This window comes from Lipophrys pholis (assembly GCF_963383615.2).
Source record: "Lipophrys pholis genome assembly, chromosome: 12".
Lineage (NCBI taxonomy): Eukaryota > Metazoa > Chordata > Actinopteri > Blenniiformes > Blenniidae > Lipophrys > Lipophrys pholis.
This window is the reverse complement of record NC_137641.1, coordinates 14,710,750-14,736,138: the sequence shown is the minus strand read 5'-3', so window position 1 is coordinate 14,736,138 and position 25,389 is coordinate 14,710,750. Positions and strand designations below refer to the sequence as shown.

The 25,389-nt window shown below is 41.0% G+C and overlaps 1 protein-coding gene across 4 annotated transcripts; it reads left to right on the top strand.

Annotated features, from left to right (window-relative positions):
• On the top strand, positions 1 to 21,851 carry smad2 (SMAD family member 2). Of its 4 annotated transcripts, none has more exons than XM_080477181.1 (11): positions 1 to 165; positions 2,598 to 3,119; positions 11,076 to 11,165; positions 12,261 to 12,454; positions 12,704 to 12,838; positions 12,998 to 13,060; positions 13,214 to 13,267; positions 13,365 to 13,577; positions 14,342 to 14,479; positions 15,349 to 15,493; positions 17,777 to 21,851. In XM_080477181.1, exons 2-11 carry the CDS (start codon positions 2,863 to 2,865, stop codon positions 17,898 to 17,900), a joined length of 1,413 nt encoding a protein of 470 aa, XP_080333307.1. In that variant the 5' UTR covers positions 1 to 165; positions 2,598 to 2,862; the 3' UTR covers positions 17,901 to 21,851. The 4 variants fall into 4 exon arrangements, with proteins under 4 accessions (XP_080333307.1, XP_080333306.1, XP_080333309.1 ...); XM_080477180.1 differs by having other exon boundaries at positions 12,998 to 13,072; XM_080477183.1 differs by lacking the exon at positions 11,076 to 11,165.
• Positions 21,852 to 25,389: the final 3,538 nt, after the last annotated feature.

Genomic DNA, 25,389 nt, shown 5'->3' with positions numbered 1-25,389 from the left:
ATTCCACGTTAGGTTGCGCTTTGAATGAGGGGCCATCATCCCGGCGGCTCGGAGGTGGAAAATACTCTTTAAAGTCTCCCTGGATGTCTTTATAAAAATGAACAAGCGGAGTTTCTCGAATAGCTGCCTGAGTGACCGCTGAGCGCCACTTCACCGCCGCGTCGGGTAAGCGTGTTTCCAACACAATGAAGCGAGGTTCAATTTGTCCGCGACGAAACATGCAACAGACGTGTTTATTTGTCTGTGACACAAAGTAGCAAGCTTGCTAGCGGATTTTATCCTACTCTTTTTTTATTTTTTTGAGGCGAGGGGAGGAGGAGGAGGAGAAGAGGGAGGGGGACTATCAGTCATTTCCAGACAAAAGAAAGCAGAATATTTCCCCCCCGTTGTCTTCACATTGCGGCTAATGACACACAAACAATGAGCTGCCTTTTTTTTTTTTTTTTTTCTGTAGCTGCTTGTTAAAGTCTGCATGCTCTGGCTCGTTACTAGCGGGTTAGCTTATTCTTCCAGTCGTGTGTGTTCATGTTTACGCTCTCGGAGGCGAAGTAACCCAAACACACAGTTTCTCAGAGCCTTACAGACACAATACGACTGCTTATTATTTTTCTCCACCACCACCCCCGCCACCACACACGAGGCTGCTGGGTTTGGAGTTGACATGCATTGTGGCCGTGCGGGCACGCTTTGTGCTCCTGCCTGCTTAACTTGCATGGAGACTTTGTGTTCACTTTGAAGGCTCACAGACACAGCGCTGCGTTTTGTCCCTGAGATCCCCTGCAGCACAAGATTATTCCTCGTCTTTGATAACCACAAACCAATACTACATCAAGTTGATTTTTATCCTATACCTTCTAATGCAAACATCAACGCCATATACCTTGTATCGCTGCTACTGTGAGACCTAATAATAGCATCTCGGACTGTTTAGACAATGGCAAACGAATGCAGCCTCTAATATTGAGACTGCAGGAATGGTCTGATTGTTTCACAAAGCCATTCATACCGACTGTTGGTACGCAGTCCAAGGGTTAAGCTACTGAAATGAATTCTTAGAAGGAGCTTGGACTTTCAGAGTAACACACAGGAGGACAGTGATCCCTTCCTCCTTGGCTGCCCAGTATATGCCAGTACTTCTATCCCTGCTCATTTAAGTCCAATTGACCCGCAGTGCTGATATATCCTAACCCCAAAGTCAAACAACTTCATTATTAGCTGCTTGGAACATATACTTTTACAGTAAATTAGGAGTATTCACTCCAGGTTCCTGGCTAATTTTGTTTTGAATATGCTTCCATCAATCAAATGGATCATGGCAATGAAAGGAAAAGCTAAGTTTATAGCTTGTGTCTATCCGTATTCTGCTGTTGTTTGTCTTATTCTACTATAACTTTGCTTTTCTGATAGTTTTAAGACTGTACAACCTACAAGCTATGGCTGATAAGGCTTTGAGATCCTGCTCCTGTTGTTTTTATGAAAGATTTTGGTGATTGGATTAACTAGGATTATCATAGATTTTGTCATAGATCTGCCACCTCAGACATGCTCAAAGTTTCTCTCTTGTCAAGTAAAAACAAGTTCCATCACGACTTTAAACTCTTGTAAATAACTTTTAAAGATTGGTCGCTTAAATAAATTAAATTATGATTATATTTTCAACCAATATGCTCACGATAAAATGCCAGTTGATGATGATATATCATCCTGTCCTAGTATATATCTTCATACCATCATCTCGTTGACGTTACACCCTTGGAGATAGGACAGTATTCAAATTTGTGTTGTGTTTACATGGTCTGGATCAAAATAAGGAAAACTGAGAGATCACACTTTACTCCAGCTTACATTGTGTTTGCTCATATAGTAAACTAAAACATGTTAATAAATAGACATTGTATTTGGTGTTATTGTGATTGATGTTATTCAACAGAATGTGCTAAAATTTCAGTAAATAAAAAGCTGTTTGTTTGGCCTTAATGTGCCAGTGGGATTATTATGGCGTTATTTTTACCAGCCAAGAGTTTACAGTTGCTTGTAAAAATTTATGAAAGTGATAAAACGTCAGACTCTTTCCAACAAATACGAGTTGCACAAAGGCTTAGTTTGGTTCGTTTAGATGCCTGTGCTGAGTTCTTTCTTGAATCTGACCAGGGTTTGTTTGGAAGCAGATTAAAACCAGCTCCTTAGTGGCAGAGGAGTGGGATTTTTGTACAGAGGTCTGAGGCAGAGGGTTCATAACACAAATACTGGGCAATCCAAATTTTTACAAGTAAAACAACATGGGGATCTGAACAGGTGAAAGGATTATTTGGATATAACAAAAGTGAAGGCAAATGATCATCAGTTTAACAGACCGACTGGAAAGGCGGGTGTACGATGTGTAGTGTCTGGTTGATACATAAGGCACGGTATAAAGTGGGTCAGTTAACAGCAGGGGCTATGTTAGAATTGACAGTCAGGGATTTTGGCAAAGTAACCACATACATGAACACAGCTGATGCTATTTTTCATGAACAGTCAGTGCACCGAATGTTCTGTTTGTGTTTTTTAACTGTGTATTTTTATTTTGATGGTTTATATCTCTTCCTCTTTCTTAGGTTTCTTTGGATGTCCTCCTCCTCCTCCTCCTCGTGTTTATATTTGTGATATTCCCCAACACTCCCTAAGCCCAATGCCTTAGTTGTGGTTAAACCTCAGTGAAAATACCTACATGTGTTTCTTAAGTGTAGTTTAATTCTTCAATAGAGATACAGCTCCATCAACCCGCCCACCCTCCCCCCCTTTGACCCCTTCTTAACTTTATGTCAGATTAAGAAGGAAATCCAAACACCCTTAAATCCTTGCCAACGTACACAAGCCGCCATGTCCTCCATTCTTCCCTTCACTCCCCCCGTCGTGAAGCGTCTCCTGGGGTGGAAGAAGACTCCAGCCGGGAGCGGAGGAGCTGGAGGCGGCATCGGAGGGGTAGGCGAGCAGAATGGAGGTGGCCAAGAGGAGAAATGGTGCGAAAAGGCGGTGAAAAGCCTGGTGAAGAAGCTGAAGAAGACGGGACAGCTGGATGAGCTGGAGAAGGCCATCAGCACACAAAACAGCAACACAAAATGTGTCACCATACCCAGGTGAGATAAGACCACACTGATTTATCTATGTTGTTTTGTCTCTGTAGTTGTGCTTCTTATTATTATTACAGTCACACAAAAGCTGTATGCGATGATAAAACACACACACACACACACACACACACCCCTTTGGCATTGGTGTGATGCATCAGTGTGGCACAATACCACCAACTCTGGAGTGAGGTGCACCAACACACATGAAAGTAAGAAAAGCAGTACCCGCAAACTCGCAGGGGGAAAAGTTGTGAAAGAGCGGGACCACTTCCCTTTTGATGTTGTGCCATAGGTTAGTATTGCAGCAGAAGTGAAACCTCATTAGAGGAAACAGATGTCCCACTCATGACACCAAACTAATTCATCTTCCTATTTGACGTTCTGCACCTATACAACTTGTTCCACTCTGTCCTGACTGATCGATATACCCAAATACCTCCCATTTTCCTATAGCTTATAGGAAGGTGACTGTGTACAGAGCTGAATTATGTAGCCAAAGAAGGAGAACTTATTATTATTGGCGTAAATAAACATCGCAGATTTGGTTTAATAAACACCTTGTGCTGTGCTAACTTATCAAATGGTAGTAACACATTGAGTATCTTAAACATCATAATTAACTTTTTACAGTTTGACTCAACTGTACTCACTGGTTTTGTGTAAAAGATGGGCATAGTTCATGTGCCTTTTAAGAAGTGAGGTGCAAAGTTCACTCTCTTAGGCGCCGCTTTCTTTTTGGTTTTCATCTTTTTCGTCTCCTGGATTTTCAATGTGTAACTAGTTGTGAGCATGTACACAAAATGCAAATCAAAACGTGCAGAAAATTCTGGAATAGTGTGCTATGGCTTTTGTTAACGATTCGCCAAGTCGTCTCTGCAAACAAGTGGCCTGTCAAAGTGGTTCGGAATTTGGTGATAAACATGAAATGGAGGGGAAACTCGTCGTCAGTGAGCTGCGGACACACATTTCATCTGAAATGTTTTAGTTTTTCTTGAGTTTTAGCAACATGAATTGAAATGATCATCCCAGCTGCTTATTATGACACATTTGTTGTGTGTGTGTTTAAGTAAAGCTGAAACGCTCCCAGTATGAGATGTCTACAGTGTATTATGTACTTAATTAAACAAACAAAAAAAGATCTGAAACTAACCTTGAAATTCAGAAAAGCTCTGCAGTTCCAATTGACGCTGAGTTGAGTTCTGGATTTATATTTGTTGCACAATGTCTGTCTGATGAACTCTCGCTTCACACGAGCTCAAATTTCTCTTTAGCACTGTTCTTTTTACCATCCAGGTAATTCATGCGTAGGGCCGATTTCAAAAGATGACAAAAAGACGGTGCAGCCCGCTGATTAGCTTTTCTCATCTCTTGCAACACTTTTGTGCAATCTTACCAGCTGGGTGCCTTAAGGCTGAAATGGTTAAAATTTACATTCTGGGATCCCAAATTGCAGTGACTGTGCTATCTTCCTTCCTGGCTCAAGAAACCTCCATGGATGGAGTGGCAAGATGCTCACTTTTTCCGCATTGCAGAGCGCAACGTCCAGACAAAGCTTAACTAGTGCCATGCAATAGAGAAACGGAATCAATTAGCAAGTTTTGGAACACTCCTGTCCATCAGCCTCTGTCCCTGGTGCAGTACTTCCTGACTTAATCCATTCTAATGAATCAACAGCATTAAAGCATTAGGTTTTGTGAATAGCGGCCGAGAGCTAACAGCCAACAGCAGTTTAAAGTGACTATAGTCTGTGGTGCAAGCACCAGCCCACTTGATCAGTTTTCTACATGAGGCTGTGCATCATTGAAAACCACAGAGATACGGTGAAGAATATGCCTTTTATAGCGAGGAAATGGCACTTCTAGTCATTATATCCATACAGAAACTCGGAGCACCTTGACCTCATATCGCATCTTCATCCTTTGAAATCTTTTAAATAAAACTATTCATGAAAAAGCCTTTTCCTCTCTCTCAGTAAACTCTGTATTCAACCCAGCTGTGGCTGCATAGTCCTATAAAGTCCCAGTTTACACGTATGTGACTTGTGCTACAGTATGATCCGTGTGTCACATGATTAGGTAAGTTGAGTCATCAGACCAGGTGAAACATTATCGTGGCAAAAGTGGCAGAGTCAGGGGAGCCCCATGAGAAGCATGTGATTAACGTCGATCAATCCACAGAGGAACAGTGGAAATGGGAGAAGAGTCTGCTCCCCTGAAGATTTTATGAGCTGCCCTTCTCAATTATTCTACCTAATGTGCACTTTCTCTTCTTTCAGTCCCATGCGTTTAATTCCCTCTTTTTAATTACAAAGTATAAATAATGGAATTACCTTGTGGAAAAAAAATCTGTTTCACCTCCTTACCCCCATTGTAGCCACAAATCGGCACGGCAGCACTATCTGTGCCGGGTTACCCGGGTTAATTTCTAGCATGTAGGAACAAAAGATGGAAATCAGACGCTCATTTTCCTTTTGGCATGGCCGTATGATCTAGGTAAATCTGGTATGCCTCTGTTGAGGCGCCACGCTCAGATTTAATGGATCGTATTGACCACATAATTTGCACATATTTTGCAAGGATCAGACAAGGGAAAGAAAGAAAAAAGCTGCAGGATGCATTGCTAATGCACTGTGTGTTTGCTTTTCCTTGATCATGCAGAGACTTGCTTTCTACATCTTGTAATATTATATGAGGACGTTGAACGGAGGCAGATAGTTTCCCAGCAGTGCACTCTGGCCGCGTTTCTAACTGAGCCCAGGCAGACATAATCACATTGTAGTCGTCCTAATGCTTGTTGGGTAGACGCACACCTTGCAAGTGTACGCCACGTAATGCATCTTACGATTGTAGAGTTAAGCCGGTGCTGACTTATGTGGGGTCAGTTCAGTGGAGCAGTACAGTGGAGTAGCTTGTCGTCATCGTCCCGACATGCACATTTTTTTAGTGCCGCCTGAATAAATTATTAAGCGGGGCAGAGCTAGAATAATATAAAAGGTAACTCAAGGTTATCGTGTGGTAGGTATTTACCAGAGGTGACATTGCAGCATTTACAAATGACCATTACGTGGTTGTATAATTGAGTCATGCAAAAACTCCACATTCCTCAATAATAGTATTGGATTGTTTAAAAATTAAAAAAAAGGCGGCAAAAAAGGTCACGTAGAAATTGTAAGTTCATTCATGAAATACAAATTATATCAGTTTCCTGCCTAGATTTGAATTTCACTGAAATGTTGGAGATGTCTTGAAACATGCAAGAAAGTCTTTAAAGGGTTGAAGGCATTCGAGATAAAATATTTACTCTGCTCAAATACAGATGAACAAATTCCCCAACCACATGTGTACTTTAAGACTTATAGACAATTCGTCACTAAGTACCAACAGAAAACAGAAAACCCACACAAAGCTCAGGGAGATCTTGCAAACCTCGAATAGAAAGATCTTGTTGGCCGGCTGGTTGAAACAAAGAACCTTCTCGCTGTCAAGTGACAGTGCGAACCACGGCTTTACTACTTGCTTTTATCATATTGAAACAATACACGCATTGATGTTGAAAAAAATTGTGCCTATAAGGACGTTTACAAGAATAGGCTATCGAAATTTCATCTATTGTTCACTTCCAAGAGTTTCCATGGGGCATACCGACCTCTTCCACACACTGTGAAACAGGCCTGACTGTTGTGGGGATTGTAGGAAGTTGATGGCGGAGATCTTTTCAGTGTAACTCGTGTGGTTGAAGGGAAAATAAATGAAGAAAGCCATGCGAGCTTTGTATGTTGCCATATTTCTCTCTCTCTCTCTCTCTGTTTCTTCACTCAGTGGAATGTAGGCTGATAGTAACCTCTGACGTGGTACTGATAAGGTAACCGTAGTTCTTGTAAGGCATTCGCCCTTATATATTTTTTTGTCTTTAAAAGTAAAGACGTTTTTCGTATCATGATTTCAGGGTTTTAACATAATTCTTTCAACTCCATGAAGAGTAATGCCTCCTACTGGTTCTGTGCTCCAGACGGCCTTCCGGGCTACTAGGCTGTCTTCCCTTTTAAAGCATAAAAGAGAAGCTGATAAAGTCAGAGATAATGGGCTCCTCTTGTTCTGGCCTTTGCAGTTGACATTTCGGGGGGAGAGGGTGTTTCGGTTGCAGTATGTCAGATGAGGTGATGGCAGGTGTCGGGCTTTGTAGATTTCTCCCAAAGTAGATGTGATGGAAATCTGTGTCACCTCAGAGAGGGATCAAAGTTTAATGTAGTTACAAAGCGTTTACATCAGCCTCAGGTAAAAAAATAAAATAAAAATATTACTCTCATTCCAATGACAGACAGAGCTTTGTAAGTTTTATTCACAGTGATTTACAGGTCGAGATCAACACTTGGGGCTCGATTGAAATAATAAAGGGACATAGTTGCAGTCATTCTCTTGACCTTTAAGTGAGAGGAAGAAGCTAAGATGTTATCGGCACTTCAGATAGTGTACTTGGAGATTTTGAACTCGGTGAGCAGGCTGATAAGTGTGGAGATACACGGGTACGGACCGGCATGGCCGTTACTTTGATTAGACAACGCTGAGCGTTTCTCAACCGTAAGTAAGCATTCCAGGAAGAGTGGAGGTCTTGCCTTCCGGTCCCACAATAGGACCGTTCTGGTTATGAGGACACTCACAGATACTACCAAAGGGAAAATTCAAGAAGTCTGTAACGCTGCAGTAGGAGCTGTTCATGAAGGATGATGTAATTGTAGTCATTTTGTGTGCAAGTTCCCTCTTTATTTCAGATGGTGATTAAACATTCATTCGTTTTCTTTTATATGTTTTACTCAGTGAACTACTTCTTCCAGATGATTAAACGGTAGAGGTTAAAAAATATGACCAAAAAACCCAACATAAACTGGGATTTTACCACAATATCTGTATCTTTAAATATGCCCCTCATTCAAGGGTAAACATTTGTATTTTCTATTTTTACAAATCTTGTCATTGGTGTTTAAGATCAGGCTGAATAATGAGGTTGGAAAATATATTCCTGTATCAGGAAAGAACTTACCGAATGGAAGAGTCAGTGTCTTTCACTTATCTATGTTTTGATTTTTTTTCACAGCTAAATTTAGCTGTTTGAGTTGAGTTTTTCCTCATAGACAAGGTGACACTGACCAGTCATTGATTAACTCGCAGACGATGCGCTTGCTGTCAATGCTGCTTAAGAAGATACTCGTGCAAAATGATAAACCACGGTAGAGAGTGAGCAGCACTCTGATAGGTGCATAATTCATAAGGGCAGATCTTTTTCATATTTATTAAGCTTTTGGCTGCAGAATTCAATCATTTTGTTATACTCTATCCGTGATTTACGTATCTTGATGGTAGTAAGACAAAAAAAGCTTGAGATATTTCAGTTTATGTATCAATTAAAATGGAAATTTAACAGTTTCAGGTTATGGGAAATAACTATTGGAGACATGTACCTCTGCAGTAATTGTGTTCTGAGCTGCGTTTGTTTAGTTTTTTGTTTTCTAAAACTTAGGTTATTCTTTCTTGAGTGCTTCTCAGGTGCTACACCTGCTACGAATCCTGCTAAATCATACACAGAATGAATTTATTGAATGGGTTCTACTCAATTGGGTCAAAACATAATAAAAAAAACTGTAAAAACCTCAGAAGCACGGACTCAATTGTGTCTACTCGTATACTTTATTTTGCACACAACCTAAAGTTGTTACACCCTGCGATGATATGACATGACAATCTTAATACTGACTGCTTATTCAGCTTTGTTGTCATCCGGACACCCTCCTTGCCAAAATACAGGTACTTCTCAAAAAATTTGCATATTGTGATAAAGTTCATTATTTTCCATAATGTAATGATAAAAATTTGACTTTCATATATTTTAGATTCATTACACACAACTGAAGTAGTTCAAGCCTTTTATTGATTTAATATAGATGATTTTGGCAAAAAAGTAAAGAAAAACCAAAAATCCCCATCTCAAAAAATTAGCATATTTCATCTGACCAATAAAAGAAAAGGCGGCAAAAAAGGTCACGTTTATTTTGTTTTTAATACAAAATAAAGTCAACCTTCAAATAATTATGTTCAGTTATGCATTCAATACTTGGTCGGGAATCCTTTTGCAGAAATGACTGCTTCAATGCGGCGTGGCATGGAGTCAATCAGCCGGTGGCACTGCTCAGGTGTTACTAAAGTACTTTGGACCACTGAGCAACAGTCCAGTGCTGCTTCTCTGTAGCCCAGGTCAGGCGCTTCTGCCGCTGTTTCTTGTTCAAAAGTGGCTTGACCTGGGGAATGCGGCACCTGTAGCCCATTTCATGCACACGCCTGTGCACGGTGGCTCTGGATGTTTCCACTCCAGACTCAGTCCACTGCTTCCGCAGGTCCCCCAAGGTCTGGAATCGGTCCTTCTCCACAATCTTCCTCAGGGTCCGGTCACCTCTACTGGTTGTGCAGCGTTTTCTGCCACACTTTTCTCTTCCCACAGACTTCCCACTGAGGTGCCTTGATACAGCACTCTGGGAACAGCCTATTCGCTCAGAAATGTCTTTTTGTGTCTTACCCTCTTGCTTGAGGGTGTCAATGATGGCCTTCTGGACAGCAGTCAGGTCGGCAGTCTTACCCATGATTGCGGTTTTGAGTAATGAAACAGCTGGGAGGTTTTAAAAGCCTCAGGAATCTTTTGCAGGTGTTTAGAGTTAATTCGTTGATTCAAGGGTGGGTGTGGTGCTCCAGATGATTAGGTTAATATCTCATTTAGAGTACCTTTTCATGATATGCTAATTTTGAGATGGGGATTTTTGGTTTTTCTTTACTTTTTTGCCAAAATCATCTATATTAAATCAATAAAAGGCTTGAACTACTTCAGTTGTGTCTAATGAATCTAACATATATATTTTTATCATTACATTATGGAAAATAATGAACTTTATCACAATATGCTAATTTTTTGAGAAGTACCTGTATACTTGATTTGCCTTTAAATTATAGGCATGAATTGGGTAATGTTCATTTCAAATGAAAGTGTTTTTTTCAAACGTGTGACTTTATTGTCAAAATGTGATTAATGCTGCGTCGTCTCACTTCTTAACATTCTTTGAAATTTTCATTTCTTCTTGTTTTATCTAGTTTTTTAATCTGGTTTTGCAGTGTAGTGCAATCCCCCTTGCAAAGATTTAGAAGATGCTCCAGCATGCAGATCAACATGGATTCTCGACAGGCTTTTGCTTGTGGTAGGGTCTAAACAGGAAGGAGCCCTCTCAGTAAAAATACGTCTTTGTGATTGAGGAACACCCCAATTCTTGTGTGCTTTAAGAAAAGCTTTCGAGCAACCACAGGATGTGAACCTTTTATAGTCGAGCACACACACCAGTGTTGTATCCGTTTCTCTGTTGTCGCGTCTGGACACACATCGTGCCTCTGTTGAATTTCTTAATTTTTTCATTCACATCATTGTTGTGCAGATGCGTGTAAATCCTGTTTTTGTTGTTTTGGTTATTTTTTCATGTCACACTTGTCACATCCTAGAAATCACACACTGACACATGGATTTGCGGTTGTGCAGTTTGGGCAGTATTTGCATCCCACTCCGAGATCTGTGAAATGTTTAATTTGATTTCAGAAGATGGATTTTTATCTCTGCGTCATCACTCATTTCAATGTTTTAACTGAACCTTCATCACTACTTGTCTGATTTAGAGTCGTCACACAGTCATCTGTCATGCAGTTCGTCTTTTATTGAAACTCCTCTGTGACACTAGGAGATCAACTGCATATATTTGTGATATCATCATATCCTGATTTGGAATGGAACATCTCATGTTTACCATCTGTTTGCTTTTATTTTTATCCTTTTTTTTCTCCACCTGTCCTGTGTGTGTGTCTGTGTGTGTGCGCGCGCGTGCGTGTGTGTGTCTGTACATGTGGATGCATGTCTGTGTGTGTGTTTGTGCGTCTGTAGCAATTGCTCAGACCTTTGGGGTCTGGGTTCAGGCCACACGATAGAGCAGTGGGACTCTGCAGGCATGTATGGATACCATGACCACGGCAGGTGAATATGCATGCACACAAAGACATGACACCTCTCCACTCCCGTTCGGGTTCAACAAAGGCTGTGATCATTATTTGTAAAGTGGTGATCGCACTCTTCAGAGTTTCGTTATACTATTTCTGATGGGGAAACTGTGCGTTCAGGAAGAAAACCGCCCCTGTGAAATGCATGAAGTGGAAGTATTGAGTCTACCTCTATGCAACTAAGTGTTGTTAATCATCCCAAATCTGCTATAAATTTATTTTGTGATTGAAAGTTTTCAAACTGTAGGGTTAACGGCAACCAATGACTACTAAAGAAATTATACTTTTATTGCATATGGATCTCAGCGGCTGTTCAGAAAAGCATTAGGAAAACAGACATTCAACGAGAAGTTTCATGATTGCTACGAACCATATAGTGATCTAAACTATTCATTAAAGTTTCACTTTGAACAACTGTCAATCTGTGGAATATTGACCGTCAGAACTTGATTTTAGATTTTAACGGTGCAATAATGGTAGCCATTATCAATGTAGGCCTGTCCAGCATGATCGTCTATCTTAAATTGTCAAGCTACAAAGAAAATCAACTTTGTATTGGTAAAAAAAACTGCTTGTGTTAAAAAACATATTTTTGATGTGTAGGTGCTACCAAATGACAGTTTAGAAGAAAAACACCCTCTGGGCATACATCCTTTAAGTACCTATGAAATAATATTTAAGAGATGTTTGATTTTGTTATACTTATGGATTAAGTGTGAAAACGCTTCAACAAGTAGTATTTCATACACTTCTATCAATTCCGTATAGAGTTGGATGAGTCGGTAGACCTAGGAGAGAGAGGGGGGGAAAGAGAAATACGCTCATGACAATGATTTAAAAGATAAATGTACAAAAAGCCTAAAGAGACATGAAAGAATACCAGATTTCATTCAAGGGGTCCTGAAGAGGATGCAGTACAACACAACCACCTGAAATCAGCCAGTTGTTGTTTAATCGCCTCTTTACCTAAATCCACAGTATTTAAGCCTGAAATGAGAAAATGGGCAACATTAACACCAACGTAAAGTCACATTGTTGAGCCTTCAGTCAGCCTCTTCCTTAACTCCCTCAGGTCTCTGGATGGCCGCCTTCAGGTGTCCCATCGCAAGGGCCTGCCCCACGTCATCTACTGCCGCCTGTGGAGGTGGCCTGACCTTCACAGCCACCACGAGCTGAGGGCCATCGACACCTGCCAGTTTGCGTTCAACCTCAAGAAGGATGAAGTGTGCGTCAATCCCTACCATTACCAGAGAGTGGAGACGCCAGGTAATGATCCGAGGGAAATTGGCAGTGTTGTTGTTCTTTTTTTCTTTTCAAGGTGCCCTCGCTCCACAGCTGTATAATCACTGTCATCAGAGCAGATGAAACTGTTCAGATATCCTTACACCTTGCCCTGTGGCATTCGGTGGGGTAGTCTATTTCTACATGTGTGTTGGAGGCAGAGAATTGTTAAATGGCACTGCTTAACAAATTCTCTGTCAGTGACGCTCTTTCCTCTCTGTCTTTTCTGTGCAGTGCTGCCACCAGTGTTGGTGCCACGCCACACTGAGATCCTGACAGAGCTCCCGCCTCTAGATGACTTCACAAACTCCATCCCCGAAAACACCAACTTCCCCGCTGGCATCGACCCTCCCAATAACTATATACCAGGTTTGTAACTTCAACTTTACACGGCATTCTCTTCTGGGTTAAGATGCCAGCTGGAGTTGGATCGAAAGGCGCAAAGTTAATAACTAACTTGCGATTAACCACCATTTGAGTTCACACACTTGTCAGTCCCTTCATACGTGTCATGCTTGTGTTCCTCAGACACTCCTCCACCCGGCTACATGAGTGAAGATGGAGAAACGAGTGACCAGCAGATGAATCAAAGTATGGAATCAGGTAGTTTAGTGGTGTGTGTGGTGCGAGTGTACATGTACACATTATAGCAGGAGTGAAAGGATGGTCTCTGAGGGGATATGGAAAAACGGAACCCAACAAAACGGCAAAGTGTCATTTGTTTTTTTTTTTACTTCCTCCTAGGCTCACCAGCAGAAATGTCACCAAGCACCTTGTCTCCTGTCAGTCATGGTCTGGGTAAGATTCTGTTGTTTTTGGTGGTTTCTTCATTTCATTTGATTTTGTACACAAATGTGTTAACAATCCCCCCCCACCCCCCTTTCCCCCATTACAGACCTCCAGCCGGTCACCTACAGTGAACCAGCGTTCTGGTGCTCTATAGCCTACTATGAGCTCAACCAGCGGGTCGGAGAGACCTTCCACGCCTCCCAGCCGTCTCTGACCGTCGACGGCTTCACCGACCCCTCCAACTCCGAGCGTTTCTGTTTAGGGCTTCTGAGCAACGTGAACAGAAACGCAACAGTCGAAATGACGCGGAGACATATAGGTCAGAGGCGCCTCGAGTAGTTTATCAGTTCAACAGGTTTTTACATTGCGTCACATTTTATCATGCGCTTGCGCAACAATAAAGCCGATCTGTTTATTGTTGCAGTGACAAATTGTGATCTTTGGGTCATTATGATAAAAATAATGCGAATATTGTAAATTTTAAATAACCTGACAATTTTCCAAGCATTTCTTTGCATGTAGAACGATTTAAAACCTTCAAACGACTGCATGTGATAATTAGACAGTATGGAGAGAGGTAGTTATCTACTGACGGATGATTCGGGTCAACTGTAGTAGCACTGTTCATGTGCATGAGATTACCTTAAATCTCTGACAATTTGCAACAAGTTTCAAGTTTTTTTCACTAATGAAAAAGGACCAATGGATCATCACGGGCCATTTTAAACCTCTTTTTTTTTTTTTTTTTTTTTATTTAAAGTAAAAATTCTTCCAACATGAATGTAGATTGGTAGTGGAAAAACGCTGGTACCAGCTGTGTGAGCAGCTGCCACCCAGTTGTTAAATGTTTCTACCATTTAAATGATAAAACCGTTTATTTCCAAATAAAGGCCTCAATTGAAAAGCTTACAATGTCGTTAAAGTTTAAAGGGATCAGCTCGGCTTTTTTGCCGATTTGAAAAGTTATGGCTTGCTCATAACTGTCGCTCGGTCAAATGTTAATTTAGTTTTCCAGATCTACCCCAGATATGCGATTCTAAGTGATTTAACCCCTGTTTTTCACCCCCGTCTGCTGCTCCTCAGGGCGCGGCGTGAGGTTGTACTACATCGGAGGGGAGGTGTTCGCCGAGTGCCTCAGCGACAGTGCCATTTTTGTCCAGAGCCCCAACTGCAACCAGCGATACGGCTGGCACCCCGCTACCGTCTGCAAGATACCTCCAGGTATCCTACTGAGTGTTTCTTCTACTTTAGTCACATTGAGCTATTTTATTAAAAACGAAAAACAATTTAAATCTCTTGGAATTACTTCTCTCCCTCTACATAATATTAAGCAACACTCAATATTGCCCCTAAAGGCTCTCAGTACTTGGACACAATGGTTCTCTTAAACCAGTGGTGAGCTGTCCTGGTTGTGGAGGAGCACTATTGTCCTGACTTCCTGATCAGGAGGTTTAGCGGCAGAACATCACAAAGCTGACTTTGAGATGACTTAATGGCTCTTATTTAGTCTCACTTGTTTGAAGATATAGTCAATAAAAGTATTACCTGCACCTCTTAAAGAAACTTCTTTTAGATCATCTCAGGGAAACACTTTACAACAACAGACAACAACCTTGTTTATGACGTATCACAACAGTTAAACCACCAGATGAGCCTGAGCAGCGCTGACCCGATGTCCACAGATAGAGAAATAAACAAAAGACAGATGCTTAACTTTATAAAATCAACGATTTGGTGAATAGTAGCATAAAGGTATCAATGATACTTGAGAAAAGGCACCAAAGCTCCCACAACGTGACGAGATTTCACAGACGCTCACCCACACGCTGACTCATTCGTACCCATGGAACTTTAAACATTTCATTCGTGGCCAAATGAGCAGTGTGTTCGCAGAGGAGTAGAAACGTATAGAAGTGCATCACTGCCATCTTGACGCTCAGGGGTCGGATTCAGCAGCCTTGAAGTAAATGATCACCAACAAACAGCACACCTACACCTCGCAGTCGCTCTGCTCGGTGCTTTGAAATGCTGTGATCAGCTTTTCAATTGTAATTCAGAATGAACTCATCCACCTCTCGTTCCTGCTCTAGGCTGCAATCTGAAGATTTTTAACAACCAGGAGTTTGCGGCACTGCTGGCCCAGTCAGTCAATCAGGGCTTCGAGGCCGTCTACCAGCTAACCAGGATGTGCACCATCAGAATGAGCTTCGTCAAGGGCTGGGGAGCAGAGTACAGGTGTGTCACCCTCATCACTCTTCTTTTTTTTTTTTCACTGTAATGCATAATGAATGGGAGGCTGTAATGTTCCTGTCAGGCCAGGGAGTCGCTCAGTCTAATTCACTGCCGTGTCCTGATGAACCAAGGTCGCCCTGGTGAGCTTGAGGATGCAGTGCAGGAGCTCCTCTTGCTTCTTGACTTGGGCATGGTTGCGCGATACACAAACAGTAGAGGGGGAGGGTCTGTGCTTAAATATATATATATATATATATATATATATTTTTTTTTTTGTAGGTATCTGTGCTCTTCGTTTGTACGTTTTACTCCTTAATTTTGGACCCAGATACATTCCTAAATGCCATTTCTCACTTGTAGGAAGATCTACAGCTGAAATATCAGTGCACGTTTCCATAACATTTATCCATGATCGCTGGTGGAAGTTAGTTTAAGTAACTTCAAAAACATCAATAATAGTTGAATGTTAGATAGTTCTGTTTCCGTTTGAAAATTTCAAGTGCCCTTAATATAATTGATTTAATAGAATTCATAGTAACTCTGTTAGAAGTTTAATAATGATCTGTATCCACACTGACATGAGTTACTTTATTAGTTCGATAGGAAAATCGTATTTCAAGATCATACTTGTAACGTTTCTTTTCAAAGCAGCATGATTGCTCTTTATGTCGCATCGTGACGTTTCTGACGTCATGATATAGAACCCTGATAAAATCTGTCCTGCTTTTTTTCCTGCCGTGACACTAATGTTGTGCAATAATAATAATTTTGAGCAATAACTTGGTATCAATTATATGATGGTAAAGTTTAACAACACAATGATCTCGTGGTTTTTCAACATGAAACGTTTCAGAAAATAATCCAATGCTTCTCTTAACGGTGTTACTCTCCTTGGCGGGATTAAACCTACTGGTAAGAAAATGCTATTTTTAACAAAGGTTTTAAAATGAAAACCACAAAGTCCACCTCTGCTAAGATACATGCACCATTTATTGTGATGCTGCGTGTTTAGGAACATTTTCTTCACACATCATAAGTAAAGTGTCTAACAGTGTCAAAGTGATGAATCCTTTAGTTTAAACTTGATGTCCACAGACCAAAACTCGCCACTACACAGATATGTACGTTTTAGTCCAGGAGTCTTCAGCCCCTCTTGTGGCTCCCTCAAGCTTTCACAAGATTATATGTAAATAAACATTGTAGCAAATTTTTGTTCTCTTTCCACCCCAGAATCATTTTCTAAAGGACTCTTATCTATAAAGGACTTTGGAAAAAAGACAACAACTAAAATGGGAAAACTTGTATCGACCACAACAACACAGCACCGCTTAAAAATGTCACAATGATCTCAAAACTGCTGAAAAAGAAGAGTGAAACTGCTCAAATCAGGTCCAAAAATGGCTGAAAATTAAATGTTTATATCTCATTTATAAAGTTTTTAAATTCTAGATGGCAAAGTACAGCCATCATAAGTACATATGAAAGTTTATAAGCTGCATTTGCCTCATTTTCAAGGTTAAACATGTTTTGTGATTTCAGTTGAATTTGATTTGGTGGCGAATCACAAAGATGGCTCTTTTGGTCATAAAGGTTGCTTTGGTCTGTTGGTAATCTTTCTCCTTCTCCTGAAACATTGGGAGTTTTAGATTTTCCAGTTGTTTGTAGGTAAAGTATTTTAGATTTTGAGTGTTTTAGTTGCTGGATGAAGTGTAACTGACATTTTTTGACATTGAAATTGATGTAATCACTTGACCTGTGTTAAAATTCGAGCTTAGTCTTTGTTAACCTGCTGTCTGTCTTTTGGTCCAAATGGTTGTCCGCTATTAGGCTGCAGCTTTGTTTGAGCTTGTGCTGAATGCTCATCTGCACAGCATGTGTATAATCTCTATTCTAGTCCTCCCTTTGTTGCAAAATGTCAGAGATTACCCGGCGTTTGTCCGCATCTCTTCGTCTCTGCGGCCACACGACTGTCTGTCCAACAAAACATCTGTTCTTCTGCCGGCTCCTCTTTTGTGTCGCGTCCTCCCAGGAGCCAGACAGCAGTGTTTGCTGGTGTTTTGGCTCGTCCTCACAGGGCCGGGGTTAAGCCTGTCTGGTGTTTCAGTCCCTCTGTGGATCCCAGGCCAGGCACTCGTTAGATCCCGCAACGGACGGCTGCATTTGTTCATCCGGTCTTTCCTGGCCTGAGCCCAGAACTGAGATTCACTGTATTTCTTTGGGAAAACTGCTCAACCCCTCCCGACACTGATCGTACTCTTTTTGCCTTGTGTCGTTTTCTCCCCGCAGACGGCAGACGGTCACCAGCACTCCATGTTGGATTGAACTGCATCTGAACGGCCCCCTCCAGTGGTTGGACAAGGTGTTGACCCAGATGGGTTCACCCTCAGTGCGCTGCTCCAGTATGTCCTAAACGGGAGTCTGTGCACTGACATTTCCCATTGGTTTGGACAGTATATCATAAAGGACACCACCATGCAGTCTTAAATAATGTACTAACCTTTTTAAAAGTGGAAAAAAAACTAAACAAAAAAAAAAAGACACACAGTGGACCTGGAGGACGACACAAATATCAATACTGGACAACGTTACGAAGGATGTAGAGTGGACTTTTTCTTTTCTGGATGAACATCTCACTGTCTTGTCACCTTTGACCTATGAACTGAAGTCCCCCTGCGGTGGGACGACCAGCTGCCAGTGATGTCATAACGGAGCAGCCAACATTTCAATGTCCCATCAAGAAATCCAAAGCAGGACGGAGCTTCACTGGGATCCTGCATGTGATTTAAGACGCTCTGTCCAGCCACTCACTCACTACCTACTTGTTCCCACAGCACAACTTGGACTCGGTGTCACTCGCTCCCGTTTGGACCAACAGTAGTACTGCCACTCCAGGAGTCGCGTTCAACCAAAGTCTCCCGCAGACCTGGACACAGATGCTCTATTTACCCGGTTTTTGGAGACCAAACGGCTTTTCCATTGTGTTTGAAATGTTCCTCCTCCTTCTCCCAGCTTGCAATCGCAAACCTGACCGTGGCTCTCGAAGGGTCCATCACCCGGGAAGCATTGGGTTTGATTCTTCGAACACCCGCAGTCCCAACGAGTTCACAGATATCCTGCAAACACAGTCGCTCTTTCGCCGTTCATGCGCCTCAAAACTTATTTAGTTTTTGACAGATGATTTCCTCCACACGCTTAATGCAGATCTTCGTCCCGTTTCACCACGTGTATGCAGAGGATAGTGTCCGAAAGCAACGACTGTAAATAGAGACCGACAACTTATCTTTGATTCAGCCCTCCCCGCAAAGGGGAAGTCAGATTTTAAGATTTAAGAAACGAACCCTCAAACGGACCCAAAACATTTGATAACACCTATAGGGATGCTGATCTTTAGTTTTCGCTCTCGTTTCATTCGCTATTCCTGCATGAGCAGGAGTCATGACTCGTACCAGTCACCAGGGGGCGATCAAGATATTGTCACTAAACTTTTTTTTCCCTTTTCTTTCCCCTCTCTCGTTTATCTTTTGATACAGCCAGTGGCTGAGACAAAGAATTGTATATTTAATTCTTCTGTGAGGAGTACTCATTTTAACGCGTGATCAACGACTACCTACTAGCACAGACAATTGGAATGAATAGTTTGAGGAACTCTCGGAGCAAGAGCGTCCGCCTCGTCGGCCCCTCTGCGACTTTTAGAAACCTGCTTTTTGGAGAATAATGAAAGCAGTAGGCGTTAGCTCCGGTGAAGGAACGCCCCTCCTCGTTTCGAACTCTCGACACTTTGTTTCCCACCCGCATGCTCTTGCTCGCTCTCGTCTTGCATTCTCCTCGATATATTTTTTTAAACTTGCTTCAACTTGTTTGATGAGAAGAGGCTCCATTTCGGAGGTTATACAAGATTTAAAAGTGAACTTCTGTCTGACAGACGAAAAGATAAAAAAAAAAAAACACCCCCGTATGTTTCGCGACGTAGAAACTGCACAAGTCGATCCTGATCCTTGGATGGATGCACATTTTTTTCAATCATCGTCCTTGTTTTGATAGGAAAAGTCCCGCAAGCGGAGGACTTTAATTTATGAAATGGCTTCTATACTGTACTTGCACTGCCCCCAAATTATGCACCCTTGAGAAAGTTGCCTTTGATATAAAAAAAAAAATACAGCGAGATATGCTTTGAATTGTACAGATAGGAATGTTTAAAAGCCCAAGTGATGACAAAAGAATTTCCCTTATTTTAGAATAGAAGAATTAGAAGAATACATGAATTTTGCTCATTAAAGGGGACCTATAATGCTATCCTTTGTAGTTTGTCGTTCATGTTAACGTTTGAACTTGAATTGTCCTGAAGCTGGTGTGAAATTACAAGCGCTTGATGGAGCATTTTTGAGAAATCGGCTGGAGCTTGACCAATCAGAAGACGGAAATATTCAGGGAGAAGTTGGAGGCTAAAATAACTTGTATTTCTTCAGTTTACTCTCTGAAACAAGAATTTAAAAAAAAGAAAGAAACTAAACTATTTGAGTATCGTAGGTCCCTTTTAATGACATTTCTCCTCTTAAAGCCAGCTTTTGACCTGCATTGGTATTGTCAGAGTCCAAAACTTTTTAAAGTATTTAAGCTTTAAGTATTCAAACGTATACTACACCTTATTTTCTTTATGCATTCTTTTAGCTACATTTTTGTATCTTCATGTATTTTTTTATATATAAATATATTTAAAATCTTCAAAGCTTTTCTTCCTTTTTATTAGGATTGGATATTTGTATTTTAGAGTATACCTTCTGTTCCAGATGGTGATGATGATTTAGAATTTGTGATGTATGTAGCATAGGATATATCATTAAGCAATTCTTTCACAGCAGCATGTAACTTCCATCCTCCATCAAAAGCCTGGTTTGTTGGCGTCAGTTCTTCAGGATGGGGGGTGTGACCAAAGAAAAAGTGCCGGCATTGGGTTTCATTGGCTTCATCCCGATCAAATCTTGACAGTTTAAAAAATAAATAAAATAAGCTGCCCTTTTTAAGATTTTGGGGTATAATCCATCAGAATTGTCTTTCCGAGTGTGTTCCCATGCACGCAGCATACTCTTGTATCCCAATTGTACTGTAAACTCTCGTTTTGGGTTCCGGCCTGGAACACATTCGTTCCCACTAAAATTGTAACTTGAGAAATGTAAATGTATGCCAAGTAAGATTCGATCCAATGAAGCTCCCTTATCTCATGCTTTCACTTGCTCATACCTGTAAAAAAAAAAAAAACTAACAAAAAAAAACCTTCACTTCATTGTGGCGTGCGTTCGAACATTTACTGAGAAGTCGAGCTCGAGTTTGATGGAAGGGCTGAGACGAGACGTCCCTGTTGCTCATGTTTACCGATCGCCAGCATCTTCCAAGGTTGCGTCCACACTTGATGTGTGAATCTTTTTCTAAGCTGTTTCAAATGTTCAAAAGAAAGCAAGACAACTTGTCTTTATGTTGTCTTCGTCATAAAACATGCTTTTTTTTTTATTATTATTATTTTGGTGCAAACCAAACTAATCGCTCACCTCGCTAACCCTCACTTAAAACCAGCTCCATGTGGTGGTAATTGTGTGTCATCCAGCTGTCCTGTACTTTTGCTGTCTTTTAGTTTTTAATTTATCAGGGTAAATATTGACTGGACTTTTTTCTCTCTCTTTTTTTTTTTTTTTAACAAAAGTAAAGCAAAAAATGTAGTTTTATTTTTTTCTCTCATGGTTGTTGCATCTCTGCTAACTTTGGTTAGTTCTATACATAGTGTCCTTCTCTGATGGCTCCACATGCCGTTATGTGCATATTGCCAGGATCCAGCAAAAGCCTTTTTGCATCTTCTTTTTTTTTTTTTTTTCTCTCTCTTGAAAGAGTGCCACCTAGTGTCGCACCCTAAAAACCAACCAGCTCGTCTCACCTTGTGTGGGCAGATAAAAACAGATGGTTTCACAAAAGGCTGCTTCAATACGTTCTGAAGGTCCACATTCCTATTTACTGATCACTTGTTGTATTTTTTTTTTTTTTTTTTTTTTTTTTTAAATTGTGATGACAATTGTGTATCCCCAAATAAGCCTATTTTTTGTTTTTTTTTGTGAATCCCAAAGAAGCTGGCTTTTTGGAGAAAGTGAAGTTCCTACATGTCACTAGTGATGTTATGACGTTCTATAGCTGTATTTTTTATTTTACCATACATACTCTTCCTTTTGCTTGCTATCAACAGAGCTTTTTTTTTTTTTTTTTTTCCCATTAGACAATCTGTTAGCGTTTCTATCTTCTTCAAACACTGATCTTCATAGGCTTTCCAACTATCCTATACAACTTCTTACAGTGTACACTAATAAAGCTGTTTTAATTCAATTGGAATTTTGTGTTTCGTGGGTTGACTACACTAATCTGACTTCGACTCGCAGAAATAGGTCAACGAGCGATGGGTGCACGCGTGTAACTTTTGAAATACTGAAAAGGCGTGCAGCAAAAAGTTTGGGATTTTTGGGCCTTTTGGGTGAAATTTATGGATCATTTACTCTCGACGAGTGACCGGTGGGCCTCGGTGTTGTTCTCTAATGAAAGTCCATTCACGTTGAGCGGAAATGATGGCTGCCAGTGAGGATGTCCATCAGCCACTGTTGTCACCGGACGAAGCTATGGCGGTGGTGTCGCAGTGTGGACAGGTGTGTCTCGTCAATACCGAACTGCTGTACACTCTGTGAATGGTACGTTGACGACTCTACGCTGTCTAATTAACGTCATTATTCCAGTTATTGTGCCCCGACATGAACAACACAGGCAGAGTTTCATCTTCGTGGATGACAACGGCTCCAGCTCATCAAGGTGGCATCATGAGGGAACGGCTGCTGGAGACTGAGGTACCTTTAAATAGAACAGCCTACACTTTCTCCAGACCTGAATCCCATAGAAAACCTCTGGGATCAGCTGAATCACGTGTAGAAGCTCAGAACTCTGTACCCAGAACCTCGATGAAGGGAGGCCCGCCCTTCAAGAGGAGCGGGATGCCTCGTCAGATAATAAGCTGACTCATGAACCGCATGAGATGTTCTCGAGATGTAAATGATTCCAATACAACAGCTTTTTGAGCTTCATAGTTCCTTTGCACTTATAAATACAAAAAAGGAGCCGTAAAATAGGTTTTCTGCATTTTTCTCCAATGGAATGTGATCGTATGCACATTGAAACTTTTTGTAAATTCTTATGTATTAATAATTGACATTTGAAACCACTGTGGGATTATTTCCTGTTTTATGGGAAGACTTTGCTAACGCAAATCCTAAAAATGTCATTGTGTTACTACTTTTCTTAAAACAGTCATGTTCCTTGAAATTTTAAATATTTATTCTCAAGAACGTTTTGCAAAAATACAAGTGATCTTTCTTTTGCCTGGGAAAAAAAGAACTTCTGTAAAAAACAACGCAACAGGCATAACTTATGTCATTTAGATTATTACTCATCTCCATCTGGCACCTGATGTATTGACATGCTCATAGTATTGTTCACCAAATGCTCGCAGTACTTTGAGAAATGTGACGACAATTGGGCAACAAAAAAATGGGAGTTTAGTTTTCTTGTAAATGTAGTTTGAAAAGGTTTTCCATTTGCACAGGAAGAGTGTAGATATAAATATTGACCTTGTCTGAAAAGTAGGAGACCTACGGAAGCCCTAGAAGGCCACGGTTAACTATTTTCTCTCCGCTTTTCCGTGATAACGAGATAATTTCAGTGGTTTTCTCGAGATCTCGAGTTATTTTTACGAAAAAATTACATTCTTCTGGCTCTTCAGCCAGACCATAACCACCCGTTAAAATGAGTACTCCTCACAGAAGAATTAAATATACAATTCTTTGTCTCAGCCACTTGCTGTATCAAAAGATAAACGAGAGAGGGGAAAGAAAAAAAAATTCGGAGGTTAAAAAAAACCCAACTTAATGCATTTCAGAAAAAGTCGAAAATCAAAGTCGAGATTTATTTATTTTTCTCACGGAAATTGCGCACTATTTCCACCCACCGCAGGACCTGGAGGCTCAGCTGAACTGCAGCGAACAACGGAGCATCATGTATAAATGCTGAAACACTTCTGAGGAAAATAAACAATAAGTACACACTAGTTTTTAATGGCCCTGGTCTCTTTATTCTAGATTATGTTTGTTGTTTCTGAGGTTTATTGGAACCAGGAAATAAATAAATGATTAAACTGAATAAATACCGGGCATCAAGAATGACAGATATACAGTATATATTAATATATACATTTGATTTTATAGGGGTTTTTTTCCCTCCAACATTCTGATTTTCTTTTTTACTAGTGTCAATAAATAACGCGATGTTCATAGGGCAGAACTAATAATAGGGGACAGTATTAAACGTGACACAATGCACGCTACAGTCGTATTTTAACATAATTTATTGTGTATTTATCCATGTGTTATTCATGTATTTATTCCTACAACCTTTGAGAAATAAGCGGTGTGTTTATTTTTTAAGAAACTTTCCGAGCGGAGCGCCGCTGCAGACTTTCAGGTGAGGGAGGGGCGGAGGGCGCGCTGTTCACGAGGTGAACGGAGCAGCTCAGAGCTGCTGACCGATTCAGTGGAGGTGAACGACTCTTTCGAGTTTCGAGCTGACTCGGTCGTTCGAGCTGAACCACTGAAGCGAGGTGACTCGGGCATGCGCGCTGTAATGCAGCCTCATGTGACTTTAAGGAGCCGGTAGCTGCTGTGCTCAGCAGCTATTAGCGTTATCCTCCTGTGGATGAAGACTACGGCAAAACAACCCTGGCTGGGCTGGTGAACTATTCCCTGAGGGAGCTGAGCTCCTCACCAGACTCCTTTGACTCAGAAGTGGAGAGCATGACATCTGTGCTCAACTGCTGGGTCACCACAGAGGAGCTGTTGATGGAGCTGGTGGAGCAACTCTACATACAGGTTGGGAGACACTTGCTTCTCATTTAAAACAATTTTTGACCACTATACAGAAGCACGTAACTATATGAGGTGCCATAGTTGTTTATTAAAGTTGTTGTTTTTTGTAATTGCAGTCAATTGCCAATTCCAAAGTTCTCCACCACTGCAGCCAGGGTGTGTAACCACCTGGCCCAGCACCTGACCATCAGACCGTCCAGCAGGTCTTTCCGTCAGCTGCTCCTGAAAAGGTACGTTCAATTTAATGATTTGATCTGTGCTTATCTTGAATTCAGAGAAAAGCTTTTGACTGATGACAGCCCTCATCAGCATGATATGTTTAAATTTAGATTGCCATCTTTTTATTGTTTTGATATAGATGCCAAAAGGAGTATGAGCACAGGGATGCGGCGGTCCGAGGTGACGCCGACACTCGGACTACATTCCACTCTTTTGTCCTCTTCCTTGGACAACTGTACCTGCACCTGGAGGTAATAATACACCTGTGTTGCCCCGTGTCTGTGAGGTTCTCGTTTGAAATGCTCTCAGGATTTTTGTCATCATCTTTCACCTCTACAAGAGGTGTGGCTGCATTAGAGCATTGCTTGAAAAACAAAACACATTTCTACAAATGTTTCATAATAATATTTGAGATTGTATAAAATCTTAAGGGTGTCTAAAAACTTTTTCCACCACTGTAAATACATAGCCGTTCTCATTACATTTATTCATATTAGAGGAAAAAGTCACAAAAAGATTGGGGGGTTTTCACCATCATAAACACATGTATTGATGTTATTTTAAGGTTAAGAGCTCCAAAGGACCGGTAACCAGAGCAAACATCCTGCTTAATGCTCTGAAGGAGCTCCTGATCAGCCTGCTGTCCAACCCGGTGGGATCAAACATCAGCTGTGCTGCGGAACTGCTCCAGGTGCGAAAACTGATTCAAATATGTCTTTAAAATGTTTGGATCACTGTTGA

Coding starts and splice junctions, on each gene's coding strand:
- smad2 (XM_080477180.1), top strand. CDS start 2,863: ATGTCCTCCATTCTTCCCTTCACTCCCCCCGTCGTGAAGCGTCTCCTG. Junction 3,120..11,075: donor AAATGTGTCACCATACCCAG/GTGAGATAAGAC, acceptor GTGCGTCTGTAG/CAATTGCTCAGACCTTTGGG. Junction 13,073..13,213: donor GAATCAAAGTATGGAATCAG/GTAGTTTAGTGG, acceptor ACTTCCTCCTAG/GCTCACCAGCAGAAATGTCA.